The 20,121-nt window shown below is 45.3% G+C and overlaps 1 protein-coding gene and 1 long non-coding RNA gene across 4 annotated transcripts in view; one reads left to right on the plus strand and one right to left on the minus strand.

Annotated features, from left to right (window-relative positions):
* Window positions 1-20,121, minus strand: part of Lima1 (LIM domain and actin binding 1) — a 97,010-nt gene that overhangs the window by 38,060 nt on the left and 38,829 nt on the right. For 2 of the 3 annotated variants that reach the window (XR_001781560.2, NM_001113545.1), the window contains exons 3-4: window positions 10,265-10,310; window positions 2,967-3,431 (exon numbers count right to left, since the gene is read on the minus strand). Coding sequence is in view for 2 of the 3 variants with exons in the window: in NM_001113545.1 (NP_001107017.1) it covers window positions 2,967-3,431; window positions 10,265-10,310 (511 nt within the window). In the remaining variant the exon portion in view is untranslated. Of the gene's footprint in view, window positions 1-2,966; window positions 3,623-10,264; window positions 10,311-20,121 lie in introns of those variants that run through there. The other variant, NM_023063.4, reaches the window with a different exon arrangement.
* Gm17057 lies at window positions 1,420-19,494 on the plus strand. The gene is made up of 2 exons (XR_384452.3): window positions 1,420-2,691; window positions 17,652-19,494. It is a non-coding gene; the product is annotated as a predicted gene 17057 (long non-coding RNA).

Here is a 20,121-nt window from a genome sequence, read left to right on the forward strand (position 1 = left end):
CATTGTGTAGCCCAGGCTAGCCTAAATTTTTCAAGTCCTGGGATTGATCATTTCATTTGTCAGCAGTTGTCACTGACTGACAGGTTCTGAGTTGCACTTAAGCAGTCTTACTCCTGAAGGGGGACCAGTGCTCCATACCTCTCAGACTTTCCCAAATACCCAAACACGTACCTTCTCATCAAAGCCTTGTCTGTGTGGTAAAGATGAAACTGGGCCAGCAATAACCACATTCTCATTGCAAACACATTGGTTATTCTTCAACCCCAGACAGACAAAGTTTCCTAAGAGTTTAATTGAGACATTGGACTAAACAGCCAGGTACCATGGGTCATATCTTGAACCCTAGCACTAAGGAGGCAGAGGCGGGAGGATCTCTGTGAGTTAGAGGCCAGCTCATTGTACAAAGTGAGTTCCAGAGCCAGCTAGGGCTACACAATGAGACCCTCTTAAATACACAATCAAGTACACAAGCTCACACACACATCAAAACAAAAGAAAGTGTGTGTGTGTTTGAGTGTGTATGTGGGAGTGTGTGTGTGAGTACTGGAAGTGTGTGTGTTTGAGTGTGTATGTGGGAGTGGGAGTGGGAGTGTGTGTGTGTGTGTGTGTGTACTGGGAGTGTGTACTTGTAGAGATTGTGCTTAGAGCCCTTGTAAAAGTTAGCCAAAACCACCACAGAGCTACAGTTTCAGTCCTGGACAAAACTTATAAAAAGTGACTAATATTTCCTACATAGATAATTATGCTTGCTCTGAAATAGCTATAAAACCAAGGAACAAAGGACTATTTAATCTAGGAAGTTAAGAAAGGCACACACACAAATACCTAGACCCCAAAATGCCCAGGTGAACCCAGAACATACATTTATCAATGAGTTTAGTCATGAGGTTGCCTGATGTAAGCGCTGACCCTGCAGGACCTTTCTCTTCCTCTTCCTGCCCCCTCCTCCCTTTTCTTTCCTTCCTTCCTTATGCAGGGTCCGGGGAAACTACACAGGGGTCACACTGTAGCTTGACTCATCTCAGTCTCCCGAGTGCTAAGATTATGGGCAAGAGCTGTGGGTCAGTGTGTTTAGCTAAGGGTTGTTCCTTATGTGATGGGTCCCCCACCCCAAACAGGCCTGTCATGACCCATCTCTCACTAGACATTTACTAGAAGAGAGTTTCTCTCTCTCCCCCTCCCTCTCTCTCTCTCCCCCTCCCTCTCCTTCTCTTCCCCTCTCCCTCCCTCCCTCTCTCTCTCCCTCCCTCTCCCTTCCCCCCTCTCTCCCTCTCTCTCCTCCCTCTCCTTCCCTCTCCTTCTCCCTCCCTCCCTCTCTCTCTTTCTCCCTCCCTCCCTCTCTCCCTCCCTCCCTCCCTCTCTCTCTCTCCCTCTCCCTCTCTCTCTCTGTCTCCCTCCTTCTCTTTTCCTCTCTTTCTCCCTCTCTCCCTCCCTCTCTCTCTCCCTGAGTCTTACACATAATCAGCATTTTTGTTTTCGGCTGTCCCAGTCATTTCCTACCTTGGGCCGGTTCTGACATGCACAAGGCCTTTACACTGAACCCACATTGTGTGTGTTGCATGACCTCAGCCGTCCCACCCGGCGGAGTCTGTGAGGGACTTACAATGCTGCTTTGACTCACTACAAAGCCCCTTCCTCTCCATTTAGGATTTCTTACATTTTTCCCCCTTCCATTTAAAATTCTTCTTCCCATTTAAATAAAAAAAACCTTTTTTTTTTTTTTTTTATTAAGACCATAAAGGAGAAAGAGGGAGTTGGCCCAGGGAACTAAGAAAATTGAGAGTAGAGTTTAAAGGAAAGCCATAAAACTGCTTTGTGGTTACATCTCCTGCCAATTGGTTCCAGCATTAAAACAGAGCTAAAAGCGCAAACTCAGAAGAAAAAAAAAAAAAAGCCTGAAAATTCTCCCTAAGGTTCAAAGATGTGACCAATCAAGACCTTTCCTGCTCAGGAAGGCGGCAGGCGCAGGGAGTTACTGGAAGGAACTGAGAGCCCCAGCCCTGACATAACCCAGGATTCCAGGATGAGTTATCTATTTTCTTTATCTCAGAAGGAATGTCTCATATTATTATTGCAGCAATACAGGGATTTGGGCCAAATATTTAGCTCAAGAAAAGACAGCTTTCCCATGGAGCTGGAATCTCGAGTACATGAGGGCTTTGCTATCCGTCAGATCTGTTTGTTTCATTACGAGGGCCCTCGTAACAAACCATTCCGTACACAACGTAGGAAAGTCTGAGCACACTGGAAAACCTGACCAGTCCTGCAGCCCCCGGAGTGTGCTGTAAGGCTTGAGCATGTGCAACTCATTTTCTAGTTAAGTAATTCCCTCTGGGGACTTGGTGTGCAATGCACAAGAAGGATCCAATTTCATTAGCAGATGCAGGAAAATACAACCCTGTGCATTTGCAAGTCAAAACTCCGGAAAGCTACGCTAGTCTGGCTCTCAACGCTGCTTTTTCCTGGGAGAGGAGTTTAGCTGATAAAAAACATTTGTTGGGAGGCACAGATGAGCAAGTTGAGAAGAGAGGGGGCTCAGCTAGGGCAGAGACAACCAAGCCTCAGTCTTAAAGCTCAACTCTGGCCTTAACTCTCAGCCTGCAGCTGCGTTCCAAGCAGATAGCGATTCAAGCAGCAGTCTGACCCCCAAGGCTGTAGACGACAAAAGACTCAGGAAGACAAATTAAAAGGGTAAGTGTCTGAGAGCACACAGTCCTGTCTGTATCCAAACTCTTCAATTTTAGGTACCAGCCTGAATCCCAGAATGAGCTAGACTTAACATGAAACGGAATGGGGACTCAAATCTCAGCATCCATAAATAGTTCATTTGAGGCTTTTATGAACACAACTCGAATCAAAAGACATACTGTCCACACATTGACTGCTAAAGCTGGCCAGACGTAGAAAATCAACCTCGGTTAGTACAGGTTTTCCTGCAGTGAGCTCTACACCCACCGGGCTCTTACCTTGGTTTGGTTGTGTTCACCTTTCTCAAACATCATCTTCAGTCTATTCAGTGGAACGTTGTATTTCTCTATTTTGCCTGAAGTTTCTGTGTTTTCGCTCGTCTCTGGCTTCTCTGCTTCATGCCTGGAATCTCCCAGACAGTTTTCCATTTTTTGGCTCTCCGTGGCCTGGGCTTTAAAATCGTGGCTGTTCTCTGAGCGAGGATACCGGCTCTGGATAACTGCTTCCGGACGAGATCCAAATCTAGGTTTGGGCTGGGTGTGCTCTTCCCGGTCAGCTCTGACTCCAGGAGCAGGCTTGTCCGTCACTTCAGCAGGAGGGTAGTCCGCTGTGTGCCCACCCTCACTGCTGCTGTTTGGCAGTGAGTCTGTGTGGAATTCTGCCCCAGCCACCGGGTTCTCCCACTTCTTCTTTAACACAGACAGGGTCCCTCTTCTAAAGTGCTGGGGCAGACTTTCAGGGTTCTAGAGGAACAAGAAGTAAGTACCAGTTACAACTTGCCTGCTGCAACAGCCAAACATGCGTCTTTGTAAACTGAAAGTTAAAACTCCAAGCTGTGCCTGGTCCACCGTCGTTCACACAGCTGTGAACAGTTACTGCCCTGCCACAAGGAGCGAGCATCCACCCAGGGCCCAGAGAGAGGAAGAGGGAAAAAGTCAGGAGCTGAAGCAGGAAGTGATAAAACAGGATAGCCTTATAAGGACAAAGTGAGCAGCCTAGATCTCATGTAGTTACATTGGAAGGGAGAGACTTTTTCTCTCTCAAGACTCACCAAGAAGAAAAGGCAGATGGCTAGGTGCCTTCAACATTGTAACTATATTTGAATAGAAGTTCACCCAGGTATGCCACAAACAACAAGAGTATATAATGCTAGGAATTCTTTCCTAACCAAAAAACAAAACAAAACAAAACAAAACAAAAAAACCCCAACAAGACAAAGATACAGTAACTATGCACTTCTAATTATAATTACTGAGGTCAATGTCAGAGACTGCACCTATCTATAAGGTCTAAAGATTTACCGTTTTTTGCATGGGTGGTATTAGTATATAGCTGATAGAATTTATAAGGCTCGTGGGTCAAATGGGGACCTTGTTTCATGGCTGGCAAATGCTCTACTTCTGACCTGTACTCCCAGACCTCAGATCTTATTTCTGCATAACAATCTAATTTTTCCTCCATCCTCCTCTCTATTATTTATCTTTATCTACTTTGTAGCTATCTTGGAAAATGCACTATTTTACAGATCCTTTGCTTGAGAAATACACAGGCCTCATAAGAAAAGAGAGCCACCACCCACTTTGATACACAGAAGACATACATTTTCCCGCACACCTATGAGAACAGTTCACTTTCACTTGGGTCAAAAGTGATATAATGGATTGGAGATCAACCAGCGAGTCGTCAGTGACGTTGTAGAATAATAGTGGGAACATGCTTGTTGTAAAATTAGGCATCCTGCGCTTTCAAAGTCCTAATCAAACCAAACGCCACAAACTGCTAGTACCTTCTTACTCTCCATCCCTGCTGCCTGTGACTCCTCCGGGTTCCAAGTGGGAAAGAAAGGACAAACAGCCCAGGACTGGAGAGGTCAGAGAATTAGGGGATTAGCAGCTATATTGGGAATTAGGTCTCTGGCTCCTTCTTCTCTGAACACACTAAGAGCCACTTCACCACACAGCAGGGAGACATGGACAGAGTTACAGGAGACCTGATGGATCCTCAGATTTAAACCATGGCTAGAGGCTGCACATACAGCTCAGAGACGGAAGAAACACAAAAGGCTCCTGCCAGGTATGACTGCACAAATCCCAGTTTCCCAGTTACTCGTTTGGGAGGCTGTGGCAGGGGAATTACTTGAGGCCAGGGATTTAAGACTCACCCTATGCCAAAAAATAAAAATAAAAGGCATCCCCCAAAGCTAATGCTACAAGCAGCATTGCCAGACCTCTTCCCTCCCTCCTGCCACAGACCTGATGAATCATTCAGGTCTCTGCCTTCACTTGCCCTGCCTACTTGTCCTGCACAGGAGCCCTGAGAGGTAGAGACATATCCGCTTTGGTGACTGGACCCTACCTTGTTCAGACACACAGATCACTGCATTTTTACTGAAAAATGCTTTTCAATTAAAAAAAAAAAAGGAAATTATAAGTCAGAAAGATCCCATTTTGAGTGAATATAGTTAATGAGCATAGAAAAGCAGTCTAGAGGTCATCCAGATGTTTAGTCATTTACTTATGTGCACACGTTTGTGTGTGCGCGCGTGCACATGTGTATGTGCTCCTGTGTGGTGGCCAGAAGACAGCCTCACGTGTCATTCTTCAGGTACTACCTAACTTTTTTTTCCCTAAAGACAATCTCTCTCTCCCCTGGAACTCACTAAGTAGGCTAGGATACTGGCTGGACAATGACCTCAGGAATCATCCGGTCTCCAGCCTTCCCAGAATTGAGATTACAAGAAAGATTACAGCTAATTGTTTTTTTTTTTTTTTTTTTTTTTTAAATTTTAATTTCTTTTTTTTTTTTTTGAAAGATTTATTTATCTATTTATTATATGTAAGTACACTGTAGCTGTCTTCAGACACTCCAGAAGAGGGCGTCAGATCTCGTTATGGATGGTTGTGAGCCACCATGTGGTTGCTGGGATTTGAACTTCGGACCTTCGGAAGAGCAGTCGGGTGCTCTTACCCACTGAGCCATCTCACCAGCCCCCTTTTTTTTTTTTTTTTTTTTTTTTTTTTTTAAATTTTAATTTCTTTTTTTTTTTTTTTGAAAGATTTATTTATCTATTTATTATATGTAAGTACACTGTAGCTGTCTTCAGACACTCCAGAAGAGGGCGTCAGATCTCGTTATGGATGGTTGTGAGCCACCATGTGGTTGCTGGGATTTGAACTTCGGACCTTCGGAAGAGCAGTCGGGTGCTCTTACCCACTGAGCCATCTCACCAGCCCCCTTTTTTTTTTTTTTTTTTTTAAATTTTAATTTCTTTTTTTTTTTTTTGAAAGATTTATTTATCTATTTATTATATGTAAGTACACTGTAGCTGTCTTCAGACACTCCAGAAGAGGGCGTCAGATCTCGTTATGGATGGTTGTGAGCCACCATGTGGTTGCTGGGATTTGAACTTCGGACCTTCGGAAGCAGCTAATTGTTTTTTAAACAAGGATTCTAGGGGTCGAAGTCCAAGCCCCCGAATCTGCAAGGCCAGCACGCTGCTGAGCTGCCTCCCGAGGGATCCACTCATAGCTTTGTGCTCTCCTTTTGTAATAAATATGTTTAAACGTGTGACAACCGGGAGGACAAACCGAAGCTCTTTATCACCTTCACCGCACAACAAACACTTTCACAGAGACATAAATACAAGTCACGGCTCCTATGAGCAGTGTGAAAACTCAGCTCTGCCTATGATGAGCAGAAAGGGGATTGGGTGGCAAAGTACCAGTGTCCCAAACAAGGAGAGGTGTGATGGAGGACATCCTGTTGAGAGAGAGAGCATCATCTTCAGAGAGAGAAAGCATGCTCTTTTATTGAAAAGTGTTCCCTCCTCTTCCTCCTCCTCTTTTTTTGAGACAGTTTCTCTGTGTAGCCCTAGCTGACTTGGAACTCACTCTGTAGACCAGGCTGGCTTTGAACTCAGAAACCCACCCTTGTACCACCTCACCTGTCTCTCTTCTTCATCTTCTCTTTTATAACCTGTGTAACCTGTGTCTATTACCTGCATTCAGATGACTGCCCCCCCCCCACCCCCCCAATGCTTACGAGTGATAGAAAGTTAATTGCTCCTCTGGTTCTTAACTGTATCATCGTTTTTCTTTCTTGTGGTGCATAAGTGTAAAAGAATGTATCTGATAGTCAGAGTGTAAACTCCAGTGTGAGGCTCCACAGCCGCAGAATGGTCATTCTATCTCTGTAGCAGTGTGCAGACTTGGGTCTGCTTAATTTCAGTATGTGTTCCTCTTTCAAAACTGAATTTGATTAAGCAAAGAGGTGCCCCTGCTAGAAAGGAAGTGAAGGACTGCAAACCCAGCACTGGAGACAGAGAGGTCACGGTATGCTTTTAGCTAACGCGTGAGACTGTATCTAAGAAACAGATTAAAAAAAAAAAAAACAGTAACAAAAACAAAACCCAGGAAGCCAAGCATATTGATGCACACTTGTGAGCCCAGTGCTGGGGAGGTCAAACAGGGAGGTCCCTGGGCTCGCTGGCCAGCTAGGCTAGTGTAACTGGTGAGTGCCACGTGGGTGGGGCCCCAGCAGGAGCAGCACCTAATGTGTTCTGGCCTTCACATGTATGGGCACGTGTGTGCACATATACAACACGCATGTGCACATAGGTGAACATATTCAAACAAACATACATCTACACACACATACTCAGCCCACCTCCCCAATCAGAACACATTAAAAAAAATGGCCTCTTAAAGGTGCAGCTTCAAGAGTGTTGAGAGAGATGTGGAGAAGCCCAAGGCAGTGTGGGCTGACCCGTCATTAAAAACCCCACACCCATAAACCATCCCTGAGAGTGAGACCCAGGCCATGGCCCAGTCTTTAGGACTAGGGGCGAGCCGAGATAGGGAAGAGAAGAGTTACACCACAGAAATCATCAATAAAGTCAAAAATGAAAGGAACGTTAGGCTGAGAGGCCTGGCTTGACCGTCGATCGGATAGCTGCTTACATAGATAACCTGCATCCTCCTTCTCTGTATTCTCTACAAGTAACGAGTGTTATCTGCATACGCTACCCCCATCCAGCCATGTGACTTTGGACAAGTTGTCCAGTTTCTATAAACTATTATAGACTATTTCTATAAACTATAAATTCTGTAGCTACTGTACCCTTTATATTGAGCCTTTGTTCATGTATACAATATAGCGTTTGACATCAGCAGGCTTCTGGAAAGTAGTGATGATATTATTAAATGAGCATGGCCAGGCTTGGTGGCACAGGCCTGTAATCCCAGCTACTGGGGGGTGGGGGGTGGCACAGATGGTTACCAGTTAAAGGCCTACTTGGGTTACAGAGTGACTTCAAGACTAGCTAGAACTGGAACTGGAGTTAGACATCTGTCTGTAAGCTACCGTGTAGGTGCTGGGAATTGAACCTGGGTCCTCTGGAAGAGCAGCCAGTGCTCTTAACTGCTGAGCCATCTCTCTCAGTTCTTGATTCACTTGTTGATCTTAAGAAAGTACCTCAGAGCTGGTGGTGATTGTGTGGTGGCGAATACCTGTAGTTCCAGTGGAGTTCAGGGCTAATTCTGACTATAATGAGTTCAAAGCCAATCTAGGCCACATAAAACCCTATAATAAGACACTGGAAAATTAAAGAAAGGAAGGAAGACAGATAGACAGACAGACAGAAAGACCAGCCATATATGAAACAGATCCAGAGCTGATTACATCTCGATCGGGCTGTTCTCACTACAATACTACCGCTGCAGTACAATTCACAATCTTTTCAAAATCATTACAGTCCTTTCTTTTAAGACAGCCTTGGGCTGGAGAGATGGCTCAGTGGTTAAGAGCACTGACTGCTCTTCCAAAGGTCCTGAGTTCAAATCCCAGCAACCACATGGTGGCTCACGACCATCCGTAATGAGATCTGATGCCCTCTTCTGGTGCGTCTGAAGACAGTGTACTTACACATGATAATAAATAAATCTTTGAGATTCAGTTCCTCAATTCCTAGCTCAGGCTGCCTTGAACGCACTATGTAGCTAAGAATGACCCTGAACTTCTGACCCTCCTGCCCCCTCCCCAATGCTGGGACTGCATCTCCATGCCTTGCTGGCTGCCTCTGCATCCCCATCGCTGTCCTGAGTTGCTCTGCCTGCTTCTGCCTTTGTTCCTTGGCAGTTTAAGCTGGGTCACGTCAGCCCTTCGCACATTTCCCCAAAGGCCTGTTTTTCTTTGGACTAAAGCTCCAACCTTCCCAAGGATTCTGAAGCCCTTTCTCTTTCTAGTCCTCCAATGTCCAACATGACTTCTCCTTGGGACATTTACATGTATGGTTCTTTCTGTCTGACTTTTTCCTTGGCTCATGACCTCAGCTCTGGGTTACTTAAGTCCCCCAAGAGAGGGCCACACCTAAACTACCCTTTACCCTTTCTGCTGCTTTAAGCCAATAGTTGCTAACTGACGTGTGTGTGTGTGTGTGTGTGTGTGTGTGTGTGTGTGTGTGTGTGTGTGTGTGCATGTGTGTCCTTGTTTCCTCCACTTGAATGAAAATGCCTGAGAAGATGTAGTCCATATTTTTAATGTCTAGAACAGTGCTTAGCACATAGATGCCCTACAAAAAACGTGTTAATTAAATGGGTAAAAGGAAAAATAGGGACGAGAGAGAAGGCGAAAGCAGCCGGCTGTAGAGCAGCTAATGGTGCTTTTTTCTTTCATTCTGTTTTTGTATTTTTGGTTTTTTGACAGGGTATTATACTGCAAGCAAGGCTGGTCTAGAACTCATGTCGCTCAGGTAGGCCTTAAATTTACACCAATCCTCCTGCCTCAGCTTTCTGAGTTCTAGGATTATTAGCATGAATCATCACCATCAAAGGCTTTTTTTTTCCCCCTGTTAATGCACCAGGAAGCTCAACTTTGAAATCACAGGAAGATTAAGCTGGAGACCCAGTTAATACTGCTCCCCAGAGAGACCAAACCAACAGGCAAGTGCTAGGCACCCATCTAAGCTACGCTCCTTTGACACTAAATCCTTCAGAGCTAAGGCCCAGGGACTTCTCTCCCTGAGTTCAAACTCAGCCTGGGTGCAGAGTGAGACTCCATCCTAGAAAAAGACAAAGGATCTGGCCCAGCTGGAAGTCACAGCAGGGAGAGAATGGACTGGCAGGGGGCTTGAGCACACCCCCCCCCCGCCCCCCCACTCAGGCAGCTGGGAAACACACTAACCAGACTGGGCCAGCTTCAAGCAAAGCACCAGGCAGATAAACACAGTTGCAGAGTTTCCTTTCAAAGGCAGATTCTTCCATTTGGAGGCAGAGATGGTGGCACCTGCTCTCCTTTGGTGGGCACTTCATTAAGCTTAGCAAAGCATTTGGCCCTCCATCCTTTTTTCTTAGTTACAGTAAGGGGGGGGTTGGGAGTGGCGCCCAAAAGTAAAACATTGAAACTCAGACTCCCTGCACCTAAGCCAACTTCTCCCAGCAAATGGCTTGCCATCAGACCAAATGACACAAACGTCCAGCTCAGCTGTCACGGAGAGGAGCGCAAGCGCCACTGAGGGGCAGGTGGCTAGGCCACGCAGACTGCTTGAGCTCTACATGCCCTGGGGCCTCTGAGTACTTACATTTTTCTTCCTTTCCATGTTGGCTTCTTCAGCAGCCTTCTGGTACCTTCAGAGAGGGGAGAGAAGCGATATTTTCAGGTTAAACTTGGCTCTTACTCCTTTCGTTTTTAGAAACCTATTTTGCAGACCTGTTTCTGCCAGCTTTTGTCTTTCACCAAGTCTCCCAGGAGTGGCATAGAACCACAGCGCCCACACTTGATGGGCCCTGGATGGTCACATGCTCTGCTAGAACACGACGAAACAGAAGGATGAGATCACGTGAGAAAACGCTGCAGAGGGTACGGGGTGTAGACGACGGAGCTCAGTTGCTTACCCAACACCGCACAGCTCTGGGCTCCATCCCGGCACTGTACAAACTAGACATGCACTGGATGTCCTGGCAGTAAGGTTAGGGTCAGGTGTTCAAGGGCATCCTCAGCTACACTGAGTTTGAGGGCCAACCTGTACTACATAAGACCCCAAAACCAAACAAAAAACCAAAGCCCTTGGAATTAGTAGTCAACTACAAACAGCATCCCATGAATTCTATTGCACAGACCTCCCCCCCCCCCCCACATTTGGTGACGTCTCTGAAATCTTAGTTGCTGTTGGTATGTCTATGAGGTTACTCACTCCCTGCAATGCCTGAACTTAGACCAAGTTAAGGTACTGATCTGAAAGATACAATCATACCACCTCATTCATATGAATTTGATGGTATGAGGTTTTTCAGTTCTTCACTTGCAGGGGGAGGTGAATGCACGCGTGCAGAGGTACATATACCCACCAGAGCATGTGCAGAGGACACGAAAGATCATGTGATGTCATCATCTATTGCTTCCTGCCTTTTCCCTGGGTACCCTGAACCCAGAATCACTGATCCAACCACCATCCTGTTTCTGTTTTTCCCAGCTCTGTGGTCACAGATATATGGGGTCATGCCTGGCTTGCTTGTTTTTTTGTTTTTGTTTTTGTTTCGTTTTGTTTTGTTTATTTGAGACAGGGACTCCATGTAGACCAGACTGGCCTAGAACTCACAGAGACCCACTGGCCTCTGCTTCCTGAGTGTTGTGATCAAAGGCTCAGTGTGTTCAGCTTTTTATGAGGGCGCTGAGGATCCCAACCGAAGTCCTCATGCAACAAGAGCGCTTACCCACTGAGCCCCTTCCCCAGCTCTACTTCTTTTCCTTTTTTAAACACAAGGTCTAGCGGTTAAGAGCACTGACTGCTCTTCCAAAGGTCCTGAATTCAATTCCCAGCAACCACGTGGTGGCTCACAACCATCTGTAACGGGATCCAACTTCTGGTGTGTCTGAAGACAGCTACAGTGTACTCATATGCATAAAATAAAAAAAATAAATCTTAAAAAACAAAATGAAACAACACAAGGTCTCACCTAATGGTCTAATCTGGACTTCCAATTGTGATCCTGCTTCAACTCGTGTGCACCACTGTAACCTGGTTTTATCTGGTGCTGGCATTGAGCCCAGCTGGACACTGGGGAATCACTCTACCCAGAGCTCCACATCTCCAGCAGAACAGATTTTACTTAACAAGGAGAAAGAGATTTTTTTTCAAAAGCAAGCATGCTACACTGAGGAGGGGATGGGGAGTGGGTTCCATCCAACACTGCTGGTGGGAAGGCAAAGCCTCTTGGGAAGACATTTGTCACCTTCTTGCCAAAACTAAACACAAATGTCAACGTTTACTCTCAGACTTTATCCCACAGACACCCTTACATAAGGTGGTGCACGCCTTTAATCCCAGCACTTGGGAGGCAGAGGCAGGCGAATTTCTGAGTTCGAGGCCAGCTTGGTCTACAGAGAGAGTCCCAAGACAGCCAGGGCTATGAAAAGAAACCCTGTCTCGAAACAAACAAACACAAACAAAACCTTAGGGGGGAAAACCATACAGAGAGAAAAACTTTATGATTGGGTTGTTTTCTCTTTGTTCCAAAAACATCTATTTTATTTTATGTGTATGTGTGTGTGCTTGTGGATGGATACATATGTGAGTGCAGGGCCCACAGAGGTCAGAAGAAGACATCAGAGGTCCTGGATCTGGGGTTAAAGATGGTTGTGAGCTGTCTGTCGCATGGGCGCTGGGAACCACACTCCAGACCTCCATAAGAGCAGCCAGGGGTCGCTCCAGCCCTTCCTTTTAAAACAGTAGAATCTTGCTATATAGCTCACCCTGACTTAGAATTCGCTATAGACCCCATGTTGGCTTTGATCTTTGACCTCCAGACATTTTTGCCTCAGCCTTCCCAGTATAGGCATTGTCTTAGACTGGGTTTCTATTCCCACACAAACATCAGGACCAAGAAGCAAGTTGGGGAGGAAAGGGTTTATTCAGCTTTCGCTTCCACATTGCTGTTCATCACCAAAGGAAGTCAGGACTGGAACTCAAGCAGGTCAAGAAGCAGGAGCTGATGCAGAGGCCACGGAGGGATATTACTTACTGGCTTGCTTCCACTGGCTTGTTCAGCCTGCTCTCTTATAGAACCCAAAACTACCAACCCAGGGATGGCACCACCCACAATGGGCCCTCCCACCCTTGATCACTAGTTGAGAAAATGCTTTACAGCTGGATCTCATGGAGGCATTTCCTCAAAGGAGGCTCCTTTCTCTTTGATAACTCCAGCTTGTGTCAAGTTGACACACAAAACCAGCCAGTACAGGCATGTACCACCAATTCCAGCCATGACATTTGATTTGGCAATGGCTTCTTAGATATGATACCAAGAGAATAGGCAACTAAATAAAAATAGATGAAGTGCATTTCAACATAATTAAAGTTGGATGTGCACCATAGAATAGCATCAGCTGTGTCAAAGTGCCAGTAGGAAGGAAGAGAACATTTGGAGCGTATATGTCTAACGAGGAATTAATATCCAGATTACACAATAAAAACAAACAAACAAAAACCACAGAATGAATTCTGTACGGCGTATTCATTTTAAAGATAAATTCAAAACTGTTATGTTTTCATTCAAGGACTAAGTATTTCCAGGCACTGGAGAAGCTGAGGAAGAAGGACTGAAGGTTTAAAGGTAGTTTGCTTTTTAAAAAAAAATAAAAAGTTTTTAAAAAAACCCAAAAAACAACAAACAAACAAACAAAGAAACAAAGAAAGGCTGAGAAGCTGGAGAGATGGCTCAGAGATCTGGCTCTAATTCCTGCTCTAGAGATTGTGATTCCCTCTTCCTGCCTCCTGCGAACACTGCATGCATATGGTACACAGACATATATGCAGGCAAAACACCCATATGCACAAAATAAAAAAAAAAGAAAGCAAAAATGAAAGAGAGGAAGGAAGGGGGAGGGAGCGAGAGAGAGAAAGAGAGAGAAAAGGAGGGAGGAAGAAAGGAAGGAAGGAAGAGAGAGAGCGAGAGAAGAGAGCGAGCAAATGTGTATAAAGCCTGTCTAGCGTGCCCACACACAAGGTTTGGGTACCAGTAAGAGAAGGAAGGAATGGAGGGAGGGAGGGAGGGAAGAAGAAGAAGAAATAGTTCTTGGTGTCTACTATGTCCCAAACACCAGGGAAAGAAAGAAAAAGCGACCACCTCACCTGTGGTAGCACAAATCATTATTCTCAGCTCTTGGGAGGCTGAGGCAGAGGTCAGAAGCCAAGGCCTTGCACTTACCTGGCAAGCGATCTACTACTGAGCTAGCATCTACAACCTGGAAAAAGACCGTCCTGAGTTCAAAGCCAGCATGGGTACTGAGAGGCCCTATCTAAAAAATGGAGGGGGAGGAGGAAGGGAGAAGGGGAAGGGAAAGAAAGAAGACAGAAAGGAAGGAAGCAGGAAAGAAGGCAGGCAGGCAGACAGACAGACAGAAAGAAACGAACTAAAGTTAACACAATCTGTGCAATTTACACAGGAAAACCTCCACAATGGGGCTGGGGGCTTGATAGTGGCTCAGTTGGTAAAGGTGGTTGTTGCCTGCCAGGTTTCACAAGATAAAGGAAGAGAACCTACCAAGGGCTCTTCCTGACTGTCACATGTATGCTGTGGCAAGGGCACCATGGAACACATCCCCAAATATATACGCACAGATTAATTAGTTAACTAATGTGATTAAAAAAAAAGTTCGGTAATATAATTTTAAAAAACCCATGCAGAGCTATAGGGTGGCAGTTGTCTAGCACTTGTCAATACCTGGATTTGGACTCTTAAGAAAGAGAGAAAGAGAGAGAGAGAGGAATCTAAACAATACATCTACCTACAGAATGAGTCCTTCAAAGAAAAAGAACAGATTGTTAATGAACAACTTAGTCTGTAGGCTGTAAAAGTTAATGTTATTATAAATGTATGCAGTAAATTAATATAGCAGCTGTTTTTCTTTATCCTAGCATGCTCCCCAATAATGAAACAGAGAGTTCAAGATTTATCTGTAACTTGAGCACAAGAACTAGGCATTGTAAGTCTATTCTAATCCTTTAATCTAATCTAGCTACTTCCTCCAAGACATCTGCATTTTTATATTGCTCTGGCTTTCTAGGCTTCAGGTGTGTTCTATGATGTCTCTCTGGGCCCCTTCCTTGTACTGACTCCCCTTTTCTTTCTTTTTTTAAAAGATTTATTTATTTATTATATATAAGTACACTGAAACTATCTTCAGACACACCAGAAGAGGGTGTCAGATCTCCACCATGTGGTCGCTGGGATTTGAACTCAGGATCTCTGGAAGAGCAGTCAGTGTTCTTAACCACTGAGCCATCTCTCCAGCCCGACTCCCCTTTTGGCTTCTCTCTGTTTCTGTCTGTCTCTCCGTTTGTCTCTATGTGTGTTTTTCTCTGTTTCTCTCCCTCTCCCTTCTTTCTCCTTCCCTCCCTCCTTCCTTCCTTCCCTGGCTGGCGGAAGTCCCACCTATTCTCCTTGTTGCCTTGTTATTGGCTTCTCCAGTTTTGATTGACAAGGCAGAGAATAAATGGTGAGCATTGTTTACACAAACTGGAGATAGGAGAGTCTTGCAGCGCGTCCAGATAGAAACCAGATGGTGGGATAGAGAAAAGAGCATTTGAATAGCACTAGAGTAAACTTCACACAGCGCACAATAGTGGTACCAGACAGTAGGCTGAACTGCCCCACTCTACAGCATGTTCAACAAACCTGGTTTTGTTTTGTTAAAAAATAAAATAAAATAAAAGAGCCAAACTATGCCTTTAATTCCAGCAATCAGGAGGCAGAGGTAGGAGGATCTCAGTGAGTTGGAGGCCGGCCTGGCTACACAGATGGAGTTCCAGGCCAGCTAGGGCTACACTGAGAAACCATGTCTCAAAAACAAAAACCAAACCAAACCAAACCAAACCAAACCAAACCAAACCAGAAGAGCCTAAGGAGCGCAGGGAGAATAGCTCAGAGTGCTTGCCTGATGAGCACGAAACCCTGCTTGGCTCCCAGCATCACATCAGCCGAGCATGGTGGCATATACCTGTAACTCCAGTACTGTGGAGGTGGGGGCAGGAGCATCAGAAGTTCAAGGCCTACAGAATGACTTTGAGACTAACCTGGGCTGTCAAACACTCTCAGGCTTCTAAAATAAATCAATGGAAATAATGTTCACTGGGAAGGCAAATTCTGAAGGAAGCACCTTTGGTAACTGGGTTGGATAACTTTGTCAACTTGACCTAAGCTAGGGTTATCTCAGAGAAGGGACTGCCAATGAGAAAATGCTCCTATAAGATTTAGCTGTGGGCAAGCCGGTCGAGCATATTCTTAATTAGTGATTGATGGGGAAGGGCCCAGCTCACTGTTGGTGGGACCATCCCCGGGCTGGTAGTCCTATAAGAAAGCAGGCTGAGCAAGCCATGAGGAGCAAGCCAATAAGCAGCACCCCTCCACGGCCTCTGTGTCAGCTCCTGCCTCCAGGATGGTGCCTTGTTTGAGTTCCTGTCCTGACTTCCTTCAGTGATGTGGAAGTGTAAAGTGAATAAATGCTCTCCTCCCCAGCTTGCTTTGGTCATGGTGTTTTAGCACAGCAATAGTAACCCTCACCAGAACAGAGATCACGAAAAGCCAAGCGTTCATTGTCAGCCATGTTAAGTGTCCAGTGGGTGGCAGCTTATTACATTTAATATGCATTTGTGCATGCGCGCACACACACACACACACACACACACACGAGGAGGTCACAAGACAACCTGCAGGTGCTGATATTCTTAATCTACTATGTGCTTGCTGGAGGTCAAACTCGGATCATTAACCTGGGTGGCTAGTGCCTTTATCTGCTGAGCCATCTTGCTGGTTGGTTCAGGTAGGAGCCATGAGACACAAACGTCTGAGTGCTGAAGAGAGGCAAGAGCCAGTCACAAACGTTTAGGCCTTGTCTGCAGAACCGATAGTGCAAGAGGATGCACAAGACGCAGCACTGGAGACTTAACACTTTAGCAACTTGGAGAGGAAGAAGCTGTTAGAATGGCAAGGGACAGAGAGGCAGGAAAACCAGGGGACCAGCAGAGATGTCAAGGGAAGGGTGGGAAACAGCCAGAGGTTACAGGAGGACAAAGGGGAACTTGGTGACACAGATGTTAGTCTTGGTAGTTGTCTTCCATGATAAAGAGAACTCTAACTTGGCACCATGACCACTGCTAGCACCTCCTTCTCCCCACTGTTGCTCATGCAGCCCAGGCTCACTTGAAACTTGGTATGCATTGGAGGGTGCTTGCTAATCCTCCTGCCTTCGTCACCGTAGTGCAACAACACCGTAGTGGATCAACAGCACCATCAACTTCAACCTCAGTTATTTAACGGTCTTTGAAATTATTTCCAGTTTTTCATCACTGAAAATAGTGCTTTGGTGAATGTCTATGTGTGTATGTATGTATGAATATATATATATATACATATACACATATATATGTGTGTGTATGTATGTGTATACACACACACACACATATATATACATACATATATACATACATATATACATATATATACACACACACATATATATATTTATTTCATTCCAACTGCACTAAAAGGACTTAAGAGACTGCCTTAGTAGGAATTGAGAAACACAGCAGATTGCAGTTAAACTGGAACTTAGACCTGGCCTTGAACTTTTGTTTCCACACCCTGTGACAATCATCTTCTGTTTATTATACCAATAAATCAGTATAGAGAGCCAGACTCGATCACTGCACAGCCAGTGAATTATTCTTACGCTGAGTTTGGTTGAATAAATATTCACAGGCTCCTTTTTCTTCACTGTCCTAAGAGAAGTCCAAATCTTGAAATTCCAAATACTTTGGTTGTTTGCTTCTGTTTTGTTTTATGAAATAGGGTTTCATGGCCTTCAGCATGCTGTGCAGGCCAGGCTGGCTCCGCCTATGTCCACCTCCAAGTGCTGAGTGTGCACTTATCATGCTTGCTTTTGTCTTTTAAATGCTGTCTGGCATTTAGGGTGCCTGGTGTCCGAGGAGGCCAGAAGAGGGCATCAGATCCCCTTGGACTGGAGTTACAGATGGTTGTCAGCTGCCAAGAGGATGTTGGGAACTGAACCTGTGTCTGCTAGAAGAGCAGCTGGTGTCCTTAACCACTGATCCATCTCTTCCTCCTTAAGATGGCGTTTCTCTGTGTGGTTCAAGCTAGACTCCACCTTCTGGGCTTCACTGACCCTTCTTCTGTGTGGTAGCACAGGCTACCACAGAGGCTGTGAAGCTCAAGAGACCCAACCTTCCTGCAGCGTGCAGGATTAAACCTATGGCCATACCTGCGCTGGGCACGTGCTCCTCACTGGACTTTCTTACCATCTCTCAAGTGTAGCGCCAGAATTCAGGCCTCGGACTTTGTTTGGAAAAGTGGGAAGGGCACTTTGAAGACTCAAGTTGAGGGGGAAAACAAAAAACAAAAAAACCCACTTGCAATGGCATTCTCTAAGCAAGACCCAGTGTGGGGTGGTGGCACTGTATGCAATTTCTGGTACTCAGGAGAATCTGTGTCCAAGGCCAGCCTGGGCTACACATTAAAACCTGCTCTCAAAAAAAAAAAAGAGTTCTATAATTAAAATCTCATGCCACTCCCTTCCCAGAGTTCTGGTAGTCATCTGGGACCACAGATGACCATCCCATCCCCTCTCCCTCACATATGGAATCTAATCTTGCAACTGTTCACTCCCCACAGCTGTGAGGCAGGCAGCTGACAGAGGACACTAAAATTATCTGGAGGATAATCACAGTGTCTGAAATATTTCTAAGGCCAGAAAACAGAGTTCCTGAGCGATGACCCTTGCTTGTGTGCTTTCGGATAGAGAGAGGAACTCTGGGCCTAAAGAAGAAAACACGGGAACTCCCAAGGTTAGGTTTATTTTATTATTTCTAGAACAATTTCACCACAAAAATGTCAAAGAGAAGCAAAAGAGGAAGCCATCAAGGAAGGTCTGAGAGCCTCTTTCATTGCTGTTATTAAATAAGCCCCCCTCCCCCCCCACACCCCTAATTCCGTACCCTCTTTAGCACGGGGATTCAGTGGTAAAAGGGTGCTGGCTCAGCCAGAGCCATGATATGGGGAAGAGGACACAACTGGTGGGGGCTGAGGGATCGGTGGGCCGGACTGACCAGTTCCTCAGCATGTGACTAACCTCGTGACCGACCTTTAATCACAAATTCCTTATAGGCCAGAGTGGGACAAAGGTTAGGCAGGTGTGGTTTCAAACTCTGTCAGCTGCTGGGTGCTCTTCTCAGTGCTAATCTACTCAGAACCTAAAACAAAACCGCCATCAGGGCAGGGTCTGGGCTCAGCCCTTCCATCTCTCCAGAACTGGCAGTGGAGGCTCTTCCGAGGACCTCAGGGAAGACGACTCAAAAATAACAGGGCCAGATTCCCTTTAACTTCAAAAATATTGATTCAAACAGGAAACCAAACTCTGCCAGTTAACCTTTATCAAGAGAAGAATCATATGATGCTGAAACCACAGGGAAGGGAACCCAAAGCTCTTCAAGCTGCCGTTAATAGGACCTTTCTTATGCCAGGGGCGATGGTTTACAAAGCAGAGATCTAAAAGTGTATAAATTTATAAAGAGCTAAGTGTGGAGATATAAAGAGCCTGAGACTTAGGCTCTGTTGCCAGGAACAACTCTTCTGTACGCATAACTATAAGATGAATCCCCTTTCTTGCCCCAGAGAGGGTTTCTCTGTGTAGCTCTGGCTGCCCTGGAACTCGATCTGTAGTCCAGGCTGGCCTCAGACTCACAGAGCGCCTCCTGCCTCTGCCTCCCAAGTGTTGAAATTAAAAGTGTGCACACTATGCTCTGCTCTAATTATTTATTTATTTTAAAGTAACTCTTTAGTCACACAAACAAACAAACAAAAACATAGTCCTATAGCCATCTTTGGGAATATGTAGTGAGTATTAAAGTAATATTAGCAGCATGTTTCCATTTAATATGAAACCTAGGAAAGAAATCCAGGCTGAGCCCTTCATTTTTTTTTTAAGATTTTCTAAAAAAGATTTATTTATTTATTATATGTAAATACACTGTAGCTGTCTTCAGACACACCAGAAAAGGGCGTCAGATCTCATTACAGATGGCTGTGAGCCACCATGTGGTTGTTGGGATTTGAACTCAGGACCTTTGGAAGAGCAGCCAGTGTTCTTAACCGCTGAGCCATCTCTCCAGCCCCTTTTCTTAGATTTATTTACTTATTTTATATATAAGTACACTGTAGCTGCCTTCAGACACACCAGAAGAGGGTGTCAGATCTCATTATGGATGGTTGTTGGGATCTGAACTCATGACCCTTGGAAGAGCAGTTAATGCTCTTAACCGCTGAGCCATCTCTCCAGCCCTTCATTTTTATGGCTGGCCCCACTTCTGTATTTACAATTAATATTGATAATACTGTGTGCGTGCTCGCGTGCCTGGAGAGGCTA

This window comes from Mus musculus, chromosome 15 (genome assembly GCF_000001635.26).
Source record: "Mus musculus strain C57BL/6J chromosome 15, GRCm38.p6 C57BL/6J".
Taxonomy (NCBI): domain Eukaryota; kingdom Metazoa; phylum Chordata; class Mammalia; order Rodentia; family Muridae; genus Mus; species Mus musculus.